The 19,890-nt window shown below is 34.1% G+C and overlaps 2 protein-coding genes and 2 long non-coding RNA genes across 4 annotated transcripts; 2 read left to right on the plus strand and 2 right to left on the minus strand.

The window, feature by feature from the left end:
• Positions 1-2,579: 2,579 nt before the first annotated feature.
• On the minus strand, positions 2,580-3,573 carry LOC136996952 (uncharacterized). Its single transcript, XR_010887780.1, has 2 exons — positions 3,221-3,573; positions 2,580-3,147 (listed from the first exon to the last, which is right to left on the minus strand). It is a non-coding gene; the product is annotated as an uncharacterized lncRNA (long non-coding RNA).
• A 1,367-nt stretch (positions 3,574-4,940) lies between these two features.
• LOC105677943 (uncharacterized) lies at positions 4,941-6,047 on the plus strand. Its single transcript, XR_010887784.1, has 2 exons — positions 4,941-5,606; positions 5,792-6,047. It is a non-coding gene; the product is annotated as an uncharacterized lncRNA (long non-coding RNA).
• Positions 6,048-9,836: 3,789 nt separating this feature from the next.
• On the minus strand, positions 9,837-14,148 carry LOC105677944 (uncharacterized). The gene is made up of 3 exons (XM_067348319.1): positions 13,999-14,148; positions 13,168-13,348; positions 9,837-10,132 (listed from the first exon to the last, which is right to left on the minus strand). The coding sequence occupies exons 1-3, from the start codon at positions 14,146-14,148 to the stop codon at positions 9,837-9,839; spliced, it is 627 nt and encodes a 208-aa protein (XP_067204420.1).
• A 391-nt stretch (positions 14,149-14,539) lies between these two features.
• LOC105677945 (uncharacterized) lies at positions 14,540-19,101 on the plus strand. Its single transcript, XM_012376862.2, has 4 exons — positions 14,540-14,682; positions 14,963-15,150; positions 15,979-16,086; positions 18,776-19,101. Exons 1-4 carry the CDS (start codon positions 14,605-14,607, stop codon positions 18,909-18,911), a joined length of 510 nt encoding a protein of 169 aa, XP_012232285.1. The 5' UTR covers positions 14,540-14,604; the 3' UTR covers positions 18,912-19,101.
• The last annotated feature ends 789 nt before the right edge of the window (positions 19,102-19,890 follow it).

Here is a 19,890-nt window from a genome sequence, read left to right on the forward strand (position 1 = left end):
TTTAAGTAATAGTTATACCAGGTGAAAATAAAAAATTTAAGCCTAAGTATAAAGGTCCTTACCAAGTGGCTAAAGTTTTAAATAATAATAGATATGTCATTACTGATATACCAGGTTTTAATATTTCTCCTAGGCCATATAATTCTATTTTGTCCCCTGACAGAATCAAACCTTGGGTGAAACTTGTTATAAATAATGAAACTATTAGCGACAAATAATTGTGTAAAGAAATTTTTCAATATTTCTCAGTGAAGGTATTTATTAGAGATTTTTTTTGAGTAATTGGTTGTTTAAAGAAAGGTTTATTTGTTTAAAAAAAAGTTTATTTGTTTAAAAAAAAAAAAAAAAAAAGTTAATTAATATTATTTGGTAATTTAATTCATAATCAAAATGTTTATTGAAATTTTTATTTTTAAAAATTATTGATCATTCGAGACGAATGACATTTTCAGGCTGGCCGAACTGTAAAGTTTTTAATGGTGACTTTTATGTCATGCGTATTTGGTCAGAAGATGGCGTACTCTGTAGGCTGAATATGTAATGATTGAATGATTCCTGATTGGTTATAAATTCAAGCTATTTGTATTCATGTGTGAGCGCGCATTTCAATTGTATTAAGATGTTGGTTTAAGCTGCGAAATGCGTTACCAAGGAAATATGTAAACAGAGGGATTGAGGCGAAGATCTGTTACTAAGCGGTCGTCTTGTTTCGGGAGACGCGCGACCATTCGGACGCTTTTTCTGATTTGTAATCGTGATACGGTTTTCTCGAAGTTTCTATGTGTTATCGCGTACCCCATTAAACGAGATCTAGTAATAAAATCTTCGTATCATAGTGCGAGATATTATTTATGGTGTATTAAATAACTTTACTAATAATAAAGTTTATAAAAGTTCGTCTTCATACGTGAGTGCTATCGATATATTCCAATTCCCCTCTTATTAATTCCTGACTAATCGATATCTAATTCAATTAAACTAGATATCTTACAGAATGAATTATTAGAATTAAAAAATGATAAAAAATAAAAAAGAATATAATTGATTGATAGAAAGATTTAGAATGAATTATTGGAATTAAAATTATATATTGTTTGAGAATTTGATCTTTCTCTAATTCTAATAATTATTTCTAAGTCTTTCTATCAAATTCTAAAACAATATATAATTCTAATTCTATATAAATAAATAATTCTTTAATTAAAATATACTTATCTCAATGTTGTAAATTTTATCCATATGTTAAACACTTTAAACTTTAATAAATAACACTTTAAACTTAATAAACACCACTTTAAACTTGAGCTGTCAAATGACACGTTTATAAAGTCATACAGCTTTATGTCAAAATACAAGCTGTCAAACGCATCTCTATGACAACCGATCGATAAATAAACAAACTCGTCCACACGTACTTCGCGATAGACAACCGATCGATAATAATAAACAAAATTGCAAACGTTGTGATGACAACACCAATCAATAATAAACAAAATCGTTAACGCATACTTTGGAACAGATAAACCGATCGATAACCGTCGCATGGCAACGAAAAGAGGCTTCAAAAATCAATAACAAACCTTTTTTAAGGTAGGGTAATAAATAAATTTACCTTGCTTAATCTACATAATCTATATAAATATTATTTGCTTATTTCAATAATGTAAGATAAAATAATAAAAAAAAAAGGAAGTTGTTGTTTAATGCAAATGTTAGACTGAAAAAGTGACTTACCACGGCATTCGTGTCTTAAATACAATGTCAACTGAACATGTGTGCGGGAGAAAAGTCCGCGGACATCGCAGTTTCATCGCTCTTTGCATGATCCTTTCGATCCTTTTCGATTTGCTTGATCCTTTTCGCCGTTCTCTGAGCGCACATGCAACATCGTCAAAGTCGTGCGATTAAAAAAATTACAGCCCACTGCGGTCATCTCCGGAGATTACAGAGCTGGGTTTTTATTCCGTAACATTCCCGAGTAGAAATCATGATTAGGAACTGGTAGGATTTTTGATAGTTTTTCCTGATGTCTGGACAGGCACTGATAAGGAAAGCAGGCGTGGTTCCAGCCATAAAAGTTACGACTGGCCTCTTCGAAAACTGGACAGTTTTATTAATCAGTTCTGGTCAGTTCTGGACTGGCTCTGGGCAGTTTTTTTTAAATCGGTTTTTGAATATATAGAAACATTTCTTTAAATTTTGGTACAGTAAATACAAAACAACTTCAACTTTTTTAAATATTAAAATATTAATTTTATTTAGAGTTTTATTTCATTTTTTAAGTTTTCTTAAATGTAACACTTATAAAATCTTTTATTCTTAAAATTAAACTTATAAATTCAAAATTAATTTTTAACACAATAAATAAAAATAACATTTTCTTTTATTCTTTACTCTGCTTTCTTGCAGTACGTTGGCCTTCCCAATCCTTCGCATTAGAGATTACGTTACCTAGACAAGTAAAGAAAGATTTTTCTGTCACTACTGGATTTTCTTGATCCTTGTTATATGTTTTAAATACAATATCTGAAATAATACATTGCATTTAATAACAATAATTATTAAGCACAGTCGTCTACAATTAATAATTTAGAAAGATTTTTTGTCAGAATCGGAACAAATTAATTATATTACCGATGATACAACGGCAAGTCACTGTATCTTTAAATATTAGTTTAGTGCCCTGTTGCTTAAGGCACGTATACTGGCACATAACTACTCTTTTGACAAGTTTTCTCAAAATACTTGTCAACATTTTTGACACACTATTATCCCTATCTATTGTTACATAGATGGATCGCTTCTGAAATATGAATAAAATACATTTTCACTCAAAGACTAAATTTGTGTTAATAAAAAATAGTTATCTAATAGTTTCTTTAATTTTTATGATATTAATGCTCACGAATTCCAACTGAAAATTTTTTTCAATTTTGAGACGATTATCAAATTCTTGAAAGTCTTCTAAAGCACTAAAAGGCATGTTTAACTCGTATTTCTCCATGAAATCAGTAAAGGTTATTATACAATCATCATCTTGATTGATATTTCTAACGCGTAATATCTCTTTTACGTCTCTTATTTCATTTGCCATCGATGTGATTTGCAGAGTTAATTTTCTTTGCATTGATATTATATCGTTAATGCCTTAAAAATAAATATTATTTAAATAAAGTGATTACAAGAGAGTAATTACAAGTATATTTCATTTTATACGTACCATTCAAAATTTTTTTTGAAGTATCTGGAGCAGATAAGTTATCAGTGGGTTTTTGGGTTTTTGATTGATGGACTATAAATAAAAATAGTATAACTAAAATTAATATAAAAAAAATTAATATTGTAGCAAAATAATAGAATAATTGCATTATAATTACAACTCGGTGATTCAGCAATATACAATTCATTGTCAGAAATATCATTTTTTGATAATGATGACAGATTATCTTCTTTTGATTTTGTAGATGATTTTTTGTTTTCTATTACTGCCTCAGGAAAAGTAGTAGTTCTTTGGAAATTTTCGGAATCGCTTTCGCTGCTATCTTTACTTGAATCTTTTAAACCTGCAAAAATAATGGACATTTATAAAACATAAAATTTGTGGACGAATATTTTTTTTCTTATAACTAACTGTTAGTTTCATTCAACTCTAAATCGTCCTCTTCATCGTCCAGCTGGGGAACTTGGGACAATAGTTTTTTTCCCAATTTTTCGTTGTCTTTAAAATTTTTTTTCTTTATTGCATTAAATGTTTTTAATGCTTTTTCTTCAGCATGTTTCTCGCAATCTGTTGTATAAGCGTATTTTTTAGTTTTTAATTTTTTTAATTTTGTCTAATGCATCAGTGTAGTTATCTGAAAATATAATAGCAAATTATTTTACTTATTATTTTAGTTATTTTTACTTTTTATTAATTTTTTTTTTTAATTATGTTTCCTATTATGCAACATATGTTGAAAATATAACTTTGCAACACTTATTACCTAAATTGTTGTACGTATTATTTTTTTTTAATTATTATAATTATCAATAATTTTTTATTGTTAAAATGTTGAAAAAAATAAATTATAAAATTTTTTGTTAGTTAATGTGTAATGTTTTTTACTTGAATCGCCTCGTATAATAATTGGCCATTTTCTCCAACTCTGCAGAGGATTGGATTTTGTTCGCACAAGATGGTGTAAGAAATCACGATCTTTTTTCATTTTCAAGTTCTCCGGAAATGGTGAAACGAGCCTACATGATTTTATGTCGTATGTAATCCAACTAGTTGGTACAACATCCACAATTTTTTGGAGACAATTTTCTTCGTGGAACTCGATAATTTGATAATGGCGTTCAGTATCCATCAGCTTTAATAACACATTTAAGTCAAAACTTAATGAAATGAATATTAAATATTATTTATATTAGAATTTCACAACTTACTTTAGAACGTTTAGAGGGTGTAGCGTATGGATGATGTTGGCTGTGATGTTTTCGAGTTGCCATTATTTTCAGTCAAAATTTCTTTTACCTTCACGAAAACTTTTACACATGAGATAAAACATGTATTTTATATGTCAATTGATTTTAAGGTTAACATGCTTTCGTTATCATAGTCAATTACCAGCATACAAAAAAAAATAGAAAATAATTGCAATCGATTATTAATCGTCTTCTGTTGTAAAATTGGTAATCGATTATGACTATAATAATTGCTGGATGTTATGTAGTACAAGAGGAAAAAAAATAATCGTTTGATATTAAAACTACTTACCTCGTATTAGACACACGCCTTGTATTAGACACACTTCGGTAAAACACGCTCGCTTCGATCAGCACCCGGAATATTTAGTTCTCAGTACACTACTTACTTCGAAAGCTAACGAACGATTGCGCCGTCTTCAATCTGTGATCTTCAATCCTCTTTATTTAAACTTTTCTAAAAACATCTATCAAAGTCAATAACCATTTTGCCTAATTTGTCTCTCTACATAGAGGCGTTTATACAATATGGTATCGCAGTAAATACAAAATCAGCATTACCAATAGATAAAGTACTGATTTTATAGCGAAATTTTATTTTCATTGACCATAATCACAGTAAGTTTTACGATAAAAAACAAAAAATAAGTGTTTCTACTGAATATTGGTGAAATACTCAGTGAATCTTAGTGAAATTCTATTTTATTGTTTCCATTATAGTAACATTTTCACTGATTCACTTTATAAAAAAAAATAATAATTTTAGGTTACATTCACGGATGTTAAAGGCGCTAAATATTTATACATATTCAGAGTGTATTAAGAGATACGATCAACTTCAAGTGCAGCGTGAAACTGTATTTAACATCCGTGAACGTAATCTGAAATTATTATTTTTTGTCGTTTATAAAAGACTGAAACTTTTGCATTGCAAATCTAGAAAATAGTAAATTAACATCAAGGTTTAATTATATTATAATTGTGTTCGTGTTATTTATTTTTTTTTACTTCTACGTACTATCTACTACTTATTACTTTTTACTTTTTTGTTTCATAGTCTATCATAAAAATGGATAGAATAAAGTATACGGCAAAAATGCGAATGAGACGCAAACGTGCTTTATATAAAATTCAAGAAAGTAAGTAATAATGTTAATATATTTATTATTTATAGTGTTATATATATAAAGGGATCTCGATAAAACTGTGATTAAAAATTATTAAAAAAATACGATCTTTTATTGTGGAAAAAATGTTAAATCTCTCCATAAATGTCAATAAAGAGCATTTTAATACTTTTTTTTATTATTTTAATCTTTCACAGAGGATAATATTCAAAATACGGATTGTCAAGAAGAAGTAGAAGATGAAGAAGAAAACAGAATAGAAATGGAAATAGAACAACAAGATGACGCAGACATAAGTAATGAAGACGAAATGGAAATAGAGCAACAACGTGAAGAAGACGAAATGATTGAAAAAAATAATGTCGAAATAGAAGTTCATAATGAACAAGAATTTTATTTAGAATCGGAAAAAGAAGACGAAATAAACGACGAAACTACAAGTGACGATGAAATCGAAGATGACGTAGAAGTAAAGGAAATAATGGAATTACGAGCATGGGCCATTCAAAATAACATCCCGCATATCGTTTTGGATGCTTTATTAAAAATATTAAGAAATTGTTTGCTTCCTACTCTGCCTATATCAGCTAAAACTTTTCTGAGAACAAACTCTGTCCGATTTAACATAGAACAATTCCCATTAAGTCGTGGCCAAACTACAGCAGAATTTGTTTATTTTAGTATAGCCGAAGGACTTCGTAAATGTATTAATGTAAAACTTCATGCAAATAATACGTTAAATCTTATATTTGGTATCGATGGAACATCGCCATATAAATCAAGCGCTCTTCAGTTATGGCCAATCATGTGCAAAGTTCAATTTGAGCCAGATTTATATGAGCCATTTCCTGTAGCAATCTATGCAGGTGATAAGAAACCAAATGATTTGAAGTTATATTTACAAAAATTTATCGAAGAGATTAATGAATTACAAACGAATAACATAGTTTTAGAAAATCAAATTTTTAAAATCAACGTCATGTGTTTTGTCTGTGACAGGCCAGCTCGTTCGTTTATTAAGGGCATAAAAGGACATGGAGGATATTATGCTTGCAAACGATGCGTTGTTCGTGGAAAACGAGTTGCTCTTCATGAAACGAAATGTTCAAATAAGACAATGATTTATCCGGAAATTGACTGTGCAGAAAGAACAGATTTATCATTTCGACTCGAAGAAAATCCGGAACATCACATTTGTAAAACACCTTTAATTACTATACCAACAATTGATATGATTTTTCATTTTGTGCTAGATTTCATGCATCTTTGTTGCTTGGGTGTAATGAAAAAATTATTATTAGATTATTGGATTCAAAGTAATTCCAACGTAAAATTAGGCGTGCAAGGTAGACTCGAAATTTCTCGGCGATTGCTTGCCCTTCAATCTCAAATACCAGTGGAATTTCAACGAACTACAAGATCGCTAGTGGATATTTTGAAATGGAAGGCAACAGAATTTCGATTTTTTCTATTATATAGTGGCCCTGTTATTTTAAAAGGTATTCTGCCTAAATTATTATATCGGCATTTTCTTTTATTTCATGCTGCGTGCAGAATTCTTTGCAGTAAAGAATTGGCTTTAAAATATAATGCGAAAGCTAAAACATACTTGCGAATTTTTGTATTAACTGCTCGTAATTTTTATGGATCAGCTTCACAAATTTTGAATATGCACAATCTCATTCACTTGGCTGACGATGCAAAAAATTTAAGTTGCTCATTAAGTGAGATCACTGCATTTCCGTTTGAAAATGCTATTAAAAAAATCAAACAAAAAATTCGCAGTGGTAAACATTCATTAGCACAACTGTGTCATAGGTACAGTGAATTGTGGTCGATTGATTCGGTTAAAAAAAATCCACCACCAACTATTACTATCGAAAAATTTGGACGAATCTTGTCATCTGGGGATGTTTTAGTAAAAAAGTTAAAATGGAAAAATGTTGTCCTCTCTACTAAAGAACCTAACAATACAATATTGCTTCATAATGATAAAGTAGTTAAAATCACAGATATGTACATTCCATCAATGAAAGAAATAAATGATATTATAATTGTGGGAAGATTGATGAGGATCAAAAGTTCCATGTATGCTTATCCTTTTTCTTCTAAAAAATTAAAACAATGGGAAATTGTAGATAATGAAGAAAGATCCAAAAAAAATAACGTGTGGATTACATAAAATTAAATCAAAAATGGTACGTTTGGATGTCCTTGTTAGCAGCGTAACGGGGGAAAAAAAATCATACGTTATGCCACTTCTTCATTTATAAAAAATTGTATAAAATAATTGTGAAAATTAAAAAAATATATATATAATCAATGTTCTATAAAATATAATTAATGTTATAAAATATGCATAAAATATAATTGTATAAAATATAATACGTACAAAATATATGTAATTGTGTAAAATGTAATGAATGTATGAATTAGCTACGCAATATGCATAATCTTATTCACTTAGCGTCATTTAGTTCGAGATAGGGTTTTCCCTAAGTGTATCAAGACTGGAAATCTAGTCAGTGGTTGGTCGGAAAATGGCCCGAAATGCCTTGACTGAAAACACTGAAAGGGGCCTAGTGCCCTGTCAGTTTCCCATCAGTATTTTTAGTCAAGGCATTTCGGATCATTTTCCGACCAACCACTGACTAGACTTCCAGTCTTGATACATTTAGGGAAAACCCTATCTCGAACAAAGGAAAACTGCTTAGAGTCCTCCTTAGAGCCTGGCTAACATTACTTATTAGGGAATGCCACGACACTTTCTGAATAGATACTATTCAGACATCTGGTATTCCATGACAGATTTCTACTCGGGTTTCTGCCGCGGAAAATGGCTGGTTTAAACGACTCGGAGCTCATCGCATCAAAAATAACATCGGATTAACTCCGGGGGGGTCACGAACTTTTTCAGAAACGAGCTTTATAACTGGATCCTCAAGCTTTCCATTGAGTTTACACACTGACGAAGATGTTTTTAAACAAAAATTTTCTACAAAAATTAATATATTTATGAAAATGGTACATCTCATAAAGACCATTCTGACTTTATTTGTTGTAAGTTGAAAGTAATTTTATGTGGAACATTATACTTAAAATATTTTTAAAAATATTAATTTATAAAACGTTGTAAACGTTGTTACAATAATTAAATTGCCATAATCACCGCGTTAACCAAACATTATATTTATATAAGTATTATTATAAATGCTTTTATTTTGTTCTAATTTATTTATTTATTATTTCTACATTTTACAAATAAATGTTTCTGAAAAGATCTAATTAAATCATTTAAAATATAATATGTTAACTGATTAGGTAAGTAATAACGTTGAGAAAAACACACAATCTTCAATAAATCATGAACACACGGCAGTGTTTCACAGTATTTGCTTTTAATCTTGTTGAAGGATAACGCGAGTGCTTATTTCATAAAAGAACAGATCTTCGTGGCTCGAAACTATCCTAGTTTAAGAATGATAGAAAATTCTATTGAAGCCTGAATTCAGCATAATTTACGACTCGCTTATCCGTAACGAAAATAAAAGAAAAAAATACGTAACACTTCGCGGAGGTAATGCATCGTTGTCTTTATTCGCGAAAGTGGATTGTCCACTTTTTCACGCTAACGCAGCGGAAAAAGGAGTGCGCGTCCTGCGGGCAAAAAAATTTTGTGAAAATTGCAGCTTTAATGAGAGGAACGGTGACACCGACGAGGCCAACCGGGCGAATTTCCTGAGCGATCGCGAAACAGGTGGACGCTGGAAACCTCGCTCTTTGCATACTTGACAATTTTATCGCACCGCAACTTTCACAGAATGTTCTTTATAAATTATGCAGAGGAGAGAATTGCGCTCGCATTTTTTGCGAGAACCCGTTCATGGACACGCGGAGTCATCTTCATCAGACAATAGCGATCCGAAGAGACTCCTCCGTGCCGGATTTTATTCACGTTATGTCAGCACATTTGAAGAGTTCAGAGGCAACGTCCAGGACCGCTTCGACCGCAGTATGGCTCTTAATGCACAATTCTGTGTAAGCACTCTCGAGCGTGTGCTGCGCTTTCTCTAGTATGATTTTACTTCGCGATGCGCTGTTTTCCGCAAATATGTTAAATAATCACAGGAAAATTAGAGCTTGTATAGCATCACTTCGAAATATTTGTGGATAAGTAATTGAAATAACGAATGAATTCTTAGTAAAACAATTTGAACAAATTTGTGTCGTTTAAGTGGCCGCTCAAAGCAATCTAGTGAAGTAATCGAGAGGACTGTAGTCGCATTCCGAATAAAAATGCGCGCATTGCCCGCGCGTATTTCTGCCGATCTCCTCGGCGGCGTGATATTCGCGATTTGAGTAGATTTCGTATTCCTCGTGAGTCGTCGACGGCGTTAGGAAGGCGTGTAACAGCTCCCCCAGGAGCCCGTGACCTTTGTTGAACGGATTCGCCGAGGATTCGCAAACAGCGCGCAATAGGCAGGCCTTGCCTATCGTCGACTCCAGCATTCCGTACAGGGTCCAGCGTGTCGTGTGACCTACGCGTAAATAAAAAGAAAAGGGTATGAAGAACGAAATGGAATCGTTTTATGTTCACGTAAATGTTGCGGAAGAAAACGCAGCGCAATAAGGGTTCGCGCAAAAATTTTCTCACGAGCCGAGCGTCATGGCTCTTAAGAAAGATGTCTCTCTTCGCTTTTATAATGATTAATGCGCCAGCGATGCAAGATACGCACATATTATAGATCTTGTAGAAATATTAAAAAAGATTATTACCTGCTAACATCTTTTATGAATCACTTTTATAATAATTAGTTCACTAAGATTTAATTTTTCTATTTCTACCTGAGATTTCTAAAGAAAGATAGTGTCAGTTAAATTTATTATTGTGTACTGAATTGTACAAATATTGATTCTGAAAAAATTATAAATTTTTACTGTTACAGGTTGGTCACAGTGTGTAAACACACCGTTTATAAAATATTGATTACTGCATTCTAGTTTACATTCTCAGAATGTCCTGCTATCAAATCGCATGTCAGCCGAGCCGTTTCGCTCATAAAAAAAAGAGCCGACCGTGCGGTGCACGACAATGACGCCTTTCTGAACGTGCGTCAATATTACAGAAGGTCGTAAAAGAAGCGTATGACAACACGATGTAGTGTCGAGTGACTCGTCGACATTTCAGCGGCGCAACAGCACGTTTCTATTGACTTCCATGAGCCGCCAAAACCGCTCTGCGGCTAACGGAAGTTTCTCCCGGACGAAAATGGGGAAAAAGTTGATGCTGAGGGAGTTCACCTCGTAAAAAGGGAGAAACATCTGCGGTAAACAGTCATTCGGTCGTCACCGCTAGAAACGGCTAGCTGCCGTTAGTGAAAAAACGAAAAAAATAGACGTCAGTTAAGTAAAATAGTGTAAACTTGAAAACCGCGCGATACACATTACAATAGTTTGCCTTCAAAATAGCAGAAATCCAATTTTCACAAATAGTAAATTTTCAAGTTACATTTATGAATTGATGCGATTTTTCGCGATTTACAAAACTTCAAAAGTTTACATTGCATTTAAAACACAATTTTATATATTTTAATACCGTGTTTTCCTAATTAGTATATGCTGGCATTATTTAAAAAAAGCATTATCTTTTATTTTTAATCGTTGTAAAATTAATTGAAGAAGAATATGTATTATTGCATCAATTTAAGTCCGTAGTCCAAATAGGTCGTCGCGTTATCGAAACACGGTGCCAAGGTAAATTTATACTACAGCGCTGGCTCGAAAAACTCTGTAGTGAAAACACGAGCTTTGAAGATGAGAACGACTGAAAATAAAAATAATTTTTTTTTTAAACAGCGACAGTTTAAATAAAGCAAATATACATGATTTACGTAATTAATTTGGACATAAATCTAATATTAGTTTTTCCATCAACGTGCTTCAGATAAAATGCATCACAGCAGATGCTTCTCCTGAAAATATTCTCAACTGCTTCAGAAAGAGTGCGGGTCAAAGTTGCCGCTGATAGAAAAATTTCAATAGTTTCAATCTTTCTCTTTATTTTCCTCAAGACAAAACAAGCTTTCAATAAAAAATGCAAACATAGATCTTAAATAAGTATGTAAACTTTTCAGCATCTTATTTTACCGGCAATTTGCAAGGAATGCGCCTCCGACGGAAAATTCTTTTAGATACTCTTAATTTTCCACAAACGTAATGGTAAGTTTTCTATAAAAAAAATTGTAATATTAAACTTGTATATAAGTTTGCTGATTCTATTGCACAAAAATTAATAAATTTTATTATTATTTATTATTGTTTTATTTTAATATTATTTATTACTTATTAATTTAAAATTTATTCGCTCTTATTCGCCGCTCTCTCGACGCAAGCTATTGTAGTGCTTCCTTAAAAACAATATCTATGATAAACTACTGTATTGTAATGTGTCTGCATTTTTACTTTCATGTTATTTAATCACATTTTATATTGTTATTGCATATTATTGCATTTCACATTACTATTGTATATTGTAAACCAACAATTTTTATTTTTACAGAGATGCTAGATATAACAAAATATTTCTTTCATAAAATTTTTATGACATTGTATAAAGCTGAATTTTTCTACACATTTTCGCGAAATATCACCAGCATACTTTCGCTAAGAATTAAGGACGCTTTACCAAGGTAAATCCGCTACTGGTCTGGTGGCACTCTTGGATCTCATAAAAGATGGCATATAATATCTTTTCTAAATATATTTCTGAAATGTTTTAAGAAAATCTCTGCGTATGTGTGATTCGATAATATTCTCAAAATATCATATTTCAATTTTCCATAAATATTTAATACAAACGAATAATTATGCTAGGATAGCAATTAATCGCATCTTCATTAATATTCCGTAAATATCTTTCGATTGCGTAGAGAAATCCATATTTAATTCTCAAAATACTTAAAGATAATATAAATATAATTATTAGATATTCTTGGAATAACATTTGCTATATGTATATAAATATTTATTTGCTAATTAAACAGTTGTAATAAAAATAAGATAATGAATGCACCACAAAATAGAGATAAAACCGCAAAAAATAAAAACCGCTAAAATGCATTCAACATCGGGCGATCTCCGCGAAGTTACAACCTTCTTTATATCTTTAGTGGTTCGTGGCGGAAAATGAATATGTTTACATCAATTAGCTCGCGTCCGCATATAAATCCGCCGTTTTACGTTCGTCGCGGCACGGAGGCGAACATTAATCGCGTTTCTTAAATACGTGACTTCGCATTCGTTGCGTTTCATTAAGTCGCGCGTTTACGCCTCCGTGCCGTTTAATTACCCGCGTCGCTTTTTCGCAACTCGCCCAGCGTATTATGCATTTCATTATCGTCTCGTTCGTTGTTACACTTGTAAGATTTTTATTTCGCGCATTTCCGTTTGAAGAGTTACGCGAAAGAGGACGACTCTTCGACGCGAAACGAGAAAAATTAAAAGCGAGTATAATTCACGGGACTCCGCAGGGAAACGGGCTTATTTATGCACGCACGGTTAAGCTGCACTTTACCTTCGCGCTGCCCCGCCGTCGTCCGCGGTAATGCGAAGTCGCCCTCGGATCTTTTTAATCGTGACCGCCACTGTTGCATGAGGTCTGACGCATTGTGGGGGAGATTATAATTGCATTTCAGCACATAACCGAGAGTCATGGATACCTCGCTCTCCATGGGCAGCCCGAGTCCGAAGAGTACCTATGCAAATTTAATTAAACGCTTGGTGCGAGCCAGTTTTTCGGCGCGTCGAGACGCTAGACCAATATTTACAGCGGAGGCGATAACACTGATAATCTCCGTGCCGTTCCGTGATTCGTATCACGGAAATGTAACATGCAATTTCTTAAAGGTTCAGTTAAATAATTAGAATTTATTATCGGAGCAATTTGAGAAGTTATAAAGTTTAAAAGCGTTCAAATATAACTGGCAGGTTTGTTTCTTTAACTGTAATTTCTATGCGGCTTTTACAGATTTCTTTTTTCCAAGCGCGAATATAGAGAAAATATTAATTTGACATGACGTAAATAATAATAGACAGAAAATATTAATTTAACGTGATATAAATAATATAAGTATCACAAATTCACAAGTATGATATTTTAATATTGTCGCTTTGCAATTTCGCGAAGTATATTCAACCTCCATCCTGCCATATGTATAATGTATGAAGTAAAATATATATAGTGCAATGTATGCAAAAGGATATTAAAAGCTCCAATCAGCATTTCAAACAAATAAAAATGTAATCTAAAAGAAAGTTATGTGCAAGATTTATATTCGTTTTAATGAAATTTTTAATGTTATACATAAAAAAATTCAAATATTTTTAAAAATATCAACACACATACCTGATATCTCGTCTCGCTATCTCCCGGATCGGGAAACAAGAGATGCCGCCGTTCTCGAAAGAAGTTTATTACACGGCGATTCGGTTTGGCTTCGAATCGGCAGATACATGCGAGAATTGTCATGAGTATCACAGAAGAAGCTTTCGTCATTATTCATGAGAAATTTTACACGAACTGATATCCTGTCTGCAAAGATGGCAGTCTAATTATTACGACAACATTTTCGTGTGCACGTCAGTTAACATTCGCACACTTAGAACTGTGCAGAATGACGTTGCAGACCGGTTTGCATGTTCTGGCATCGCCAAACATATCGCGATAGTTGAAATCGGCATAAAGTCGACAGATTGAAACAGCGTCTGAGTATTTGTGCTGCTATGTTTTGCCAACGAGTGATTTTGTAAGCTCGAAAAATCGATATTTTCCCTTTTATGTAATTATATAATTATTATAATATCGTAATAATATAATTTTTGTGTGTAATAATTTATTTACTAACTACACATTGAATTTTTATTATGTTAACACAAATTTATTAATTTATTATTTATTTGCAGATTATTTACACTTAGCTTGTCGTTGATATTTCACGATGCGCGATCGAAAATGGCAAACTCAGATATTGCAGAAATTTTGCATCGGCCCATAAGAAGTCTAACATTCCCAACAAGCAGTAATATGGGCGTAAGTATATACATTTATCTAAAACGATAATTATAGTACTGTATGTTAAATTTACAATACATATGTATTAGCAATTTATCGATACAAATGCGAAATATATTAAAAGCAATAATTTTTTATTATATAACGGAATTAGTACTTTCTTAGAACATTTTGCTTGAAATTACCGCGATCTTGAAGATAAGATCTTGTTCTCTTAAAACTTTCTCAATTTCGAGGAGAATCTGACATAGAAATGAAACGAATCACGCGACGATTACGCAATTAACGTTTCTCGCAGATCTTCGTCGCTCTCTCAGTGCCACTCGAAGATCCGCTGAATTCGATCTCTCTATCGTACTTCTTCGAAGCAAACTACAGTTTACCGCTGAACATAACGTACTTTGAACCCTGGACGGAACGAAAAAAGAGAAGGCGAAGTATCGACAGAACCACGATCTATCGAGTTCTAGAAAGTAAATTCGAGAGGTAAGTTCGCAAACAAATAACCGTATGTTACAAGCGTCTTCTTCGTTTTAATTCCCAATATAATTCCTTTTTGCGATGTCTTACGATATTGAAGTTTTTTCTAATCTAAAACTACTTATGATACCGTCTGGCAATATCTCTTCTGATTGGAAACATTCGAGTAAATCATTTGCAGAATAAAGCTGCCGTTAAATTGAAAAAAAATAGCGAAATTCAACGCAAACGAAAGAAATTCGAATTGTAAATTCTTACTCACGGCAAAATATATCGTTTCTATCTTTCTACTTCTGATTGGATCGTATTTGATTCCGCTCTTACATAATATCCAACGTCCGACGTGTGCGCGCACCGTTCCTTGGAATAAAATAGCTTCTGGCGAACATAGTGCGTCATAAGCGACTCGACTGAGATACATAGTACGATAAAATTGCTCGTTGCCGCCGATTATTACGAGAAATCAGCGCTGATCGTGGCACGCATTCGGAAAAAGTTTCACCGAGACGCGCTGCAGCGTCGCGACGCTCGGAACAGAAGGGAAATCAGTGGAAGTTCGAGGCAAATGCGCTCCCGGCTCCATTTTACGAGCATTCGGGGGCGCCTGGGAATTGCGTTACACGCCCGACCCGTGTATGTGTGTTCTCGCGTGCGCACGTAAGCGCAACGTATGTACGAATTACGTATGCACACGAATCTTCAATCCGGTATTTAGAGAATCGTAAAGCGCAAAGTAAACAGGCAACGACGAGCCCGTACGATCCACTCTTGTTTCCCATATCCCCGGATTTCTCGTCTCTCCGTGTGCTTTCTTGATTTTTCCCTCTGCCGTAGCTCCGGTTATCCCGGAAGAGAGTGTCTGCTGAGAGCGATCTGCGAGACCTCGGAATTTCCACTTCAACACAACGGGATGATCGGCGATATTATGCACGTGCTTTTCAGGTGAGCTCTATTGTTGGCATACGACTGAAATTTTGCAATATCATAATGTTTTAATAATTATAATTTTTTAAATAACCTTTCTCAAAAAAGTTCTATAAGCTAGAGGCAAGTAAGGTATTTTTTATATTAAAAAACGGAAGGTAATTTTTGCTGCTAGTAATGTGAGAAAAAAAGCTTTAATAAGAATTGCGCTTTGAGAAATTAAAAATCACCAATTTTCGGCTGCTTTTATTGATGCTTAATAATAGCCAAAGAACAATCTGATAATAATTTCCCATATTTTTGTTATTTCAAGAAGTGAATTGTTGCATTAAAAAATTAACAATTTATTGTACGTCGTCCTCAGAAATAAGGTTTGGAAATCTCGGTTAATAACTCACGGTCCCACCCTCCCGTTACACAGTATTGTTTGGTCGATTGTGGCGCATAAAATAAGCCAAAGGATGCAGACGAGATGCTTTCCTCTTTTCTGAGCAAAAAAAAGAAAGAAGGAATAGAAGCGCCGCTCGCGGGCCTCCTCTTTTTCCTCGGTCGGACACAGCGTTCCAAGGCGCTGCAAATTGGAGTAGATACGCGCCGTGAAAAAGCAAATTTGGCTTCCTCGCAGCAAACTCGCCTACCCTATAGAGAGACGTGCATCCGCTCTACTCTGCTTCGACCCGCTTCTCTCGCGGGCAAATAAGCTCTCCAACCAGGAACGTATGAATAAAGGACAGGAACCCGCGGGCGAAAACTACATTGTCGTCGCCGTCGTGTCGTTGTAGTCGTCGTCACCGACGTCACCCGCGAACAAGAAGTTTCCTGCCTATAGCGCACAATCGCATAATGCGTTGATGAATTGCACATCGCGAATGCGAAACGATGTAAGCGCCTGGGAACTTTTCTCGTAGTCTTTCATATCTTTCTTACTTCCCTTACATTATGCAAATGAACTTTGCGTTGGAGCGAATGCACGTAAATGAATTAAAACTCGCAGTATTGTTCGCCGAGAACTGCGCAGCAATAATCGCTCGCAAAGGGCATAATTATTAAGACAGCTGTATAAAATATTTTTAACTATTACATAATACAAAGAATCGCGGAAATCGCGATTAAATCTTATCAATTCTGCAATCGTTTCGAAACGTTAAGACAGGACTGTTAATGATCGTCCTGCTGCGGATGAAGCGGCGCAGCGCATGAAGGGACAAATGACAGGAAAGGAACGGTCGTCTCTTTAAGATTTTTGTATCTCGACTCGAGATACGCAACCTCGGTCCATTGTCGTTTTCATCGCCGGTACGCGACAATGCACGGACGGCTTCGCACAAAACCAGAAAACGTTATGCGCAAGTACAGCGGGAAAAGAACACAAAAGGGGAGCTCGTTTTGCGTCTTTCGTAGCTAGTACGTTGATGCATTATTACGCCCGGCCCGGATACGTCTTCATCTTTTTGACTACCAGAAGAAACGGGGAATTACAGGAGTAAGCTCCATCCCTTTCCGGTAAACTATTGCGGTCGAGAAAAGCCTTCGCCAATTGCTAGACCCGAGAAACCGGATCGATAAAAACGGAATTAGATAACGATGGCGAAATAATTTATTACATTGATACCTAAGCAAATTATTTTAATTAAAATACAAGTCTGCGTCGTTTTTGTCATTATTGTTACTTAATATACGTTATATTTTAAAATTTTTGTAGCAGTCAGAATTTGATAAGCGTTTTTCATTAGGCAAAAACATCTCGTTTGCAAATACGAAGCAACGAAGTCGTGAAGTTATGCACGGCGTTCCTAAATTTTAATAAAGCCGGTAATAAACTTTTGAAGCGTTGCCTCAAACGAAAGTCAAAGCGGAGCGGTGCGCGTCCTTCGAATATTCTAGAATGCGGGCTGCATCCTCAGTCCTTAAAAAAAAGCCCGAGAAATATCACCGTGAAGAAAAATATTCTTTATTCAGTTTGTTTCCAGCACGCAGGATATTCAAGATTTATCGTCTCTCATCAAGGGAGCTTGCATAGAGTGAGACAGCGAGGGGGGAGGGGAAAGGAAGGGGGAGGGCGGATTGGCGAAAGGGTATAGAGAGAAAAAAAGCGAGGGCGAAATAAAACTTCAATAAACCGATCGTATAGCTGCGCGCTGTAACAAAAGACGGTATAAAAAATTGGGCCGACGAAGCCGTTTCTCTTGAAATGACAATTACTATGCGCGATGAATTCTTTTTATCATCGCGGTTGCATTCCGGGCGAAATGGAAGGGAAAAAATTGATCAAACAAGAATCGTCCGCAAAATTGCAAAAAGAGGCCGAGACCTTTTTTCCCAGTTCATTATCCGCGGACACACAGATGCATTATCAGGCTTACGCCTTCGCGAGGAGATTTTCGACCAATTTACCGAAAAGATTGCAGACACTTTCCAGAAGAGATTGCATTGTAATCTTCGATGAAATTGAAGTATGTATTGAAGCTCTCTGGATTTATTTTTAATAGAACTCTAACTGCAAGCTTAATTATTAGAGTGTTCGTTATTGCAGATCAAAAACCCGTAACGAATGTTTATCTTTCTTGTCATTTTTTTTCTTTGTAAGAATTATTGTCTCGCAGTTAAATGAGAAATTTTGTCTTAATGTTTTGTGCAATAATTGCGAAGTACTGTGTAAGACGACAGGTCTTTGCGGTTCAATTATATTAAGGAATCATGTTTCCAGTCCAAGTACTTCGAGGCACGAGGAATTGCCGCAAGATATTGTCGAGGCAGAACTAGTCGGCCGCAATGGAAGCTGTTCCAAGTACCAACCGCAATGCCCGCTGGGACTCTTCGACTTGATTGGAGTCCTCGCGTGATCCTTGAAAAATCGTCGCAGTTTACCGTGCCACTTTCACGAAATAAACACTCTAATTGGCAGTCTTTGGAAATCGTTCACGTATTGCCGAAGACAGAATGCAATATATATTCTAACGTGTGGAAACCTCAGCGATTTAGTCTGTTTGATGAAATCCCTATCAACAGGACCTCGAATATTCTTGATTGCAGATGTTTTTAGATGTGTAGTATATACATATTGTAAATGATATATCTATAAACAATTGCATTAAAACGTCAATTATTTCTGAAATACATCTTTGTCTTTATACATATCATAAATCAATCTTGTAAAAATATGCAAAATCACTAAAATAAAAAATTTATGGTGAAACGGTTTTTATTCTTCTATAAAATATCTTGTCTCATATTCCCGCATAAATTTTACCGCGTATATTTTTTTTTATTTGATGCATTTATTTCATGAAACTATTAGATTCTCAAAGCACCGCGAAAATACGCACGGACTAAAAACAATTATTTCGGTCTTGCGCGCCGATATAGCAAGCCAAAATTCCTTCGGGTATATCCTCAGTTCGTTCGCAGTTTATTATCTACCAAGAACACCTCTGCGTACAGTGCGGAAGTAAAGCTGGCGAAAACGGAGAAACGACGAACGCCGTATTATCGAATTATCGCGGGCAAACGTATTTATATACTTGTAATTGCCGTGCGATCGTAAATCTCAAATGGACGAAGAATAAGAGTTATTGCCACATTTCTTCTCCTTAACTTTTGTATCTGTTACTAAGCGAGGCCGCGTTGAAGTTATTTCAGTGCCAACTGGGGAAATCCTTTTAAAAAAATTTATGTCTTACGATCGCACTGTGATAACAACACAACGCAATTTTCTGAAGACAATCAGATATTAATTATTAAATTATTATATCGCTACTTTATTGTTATAATACTAAATTATTTTTACAAGCTGGATTAAAAAATTATTAATTTAAAACATGC

Source organism: Linepithema humile, chromosome 1 (genome assembly GCF_040581485.1).
Source record: "Linepithema humile isolate Giens D197 chromosome 1, Lhum_UNIL_v1.0, whole genome shotgun sequence".
NCBI classification, from domain to species: domain Eukaryota; kingdom Metazoa; phylum Arthropoda; class Insecta; order Hymenoptera; family Formicidae; genus Linepithema; species Linepithema humile.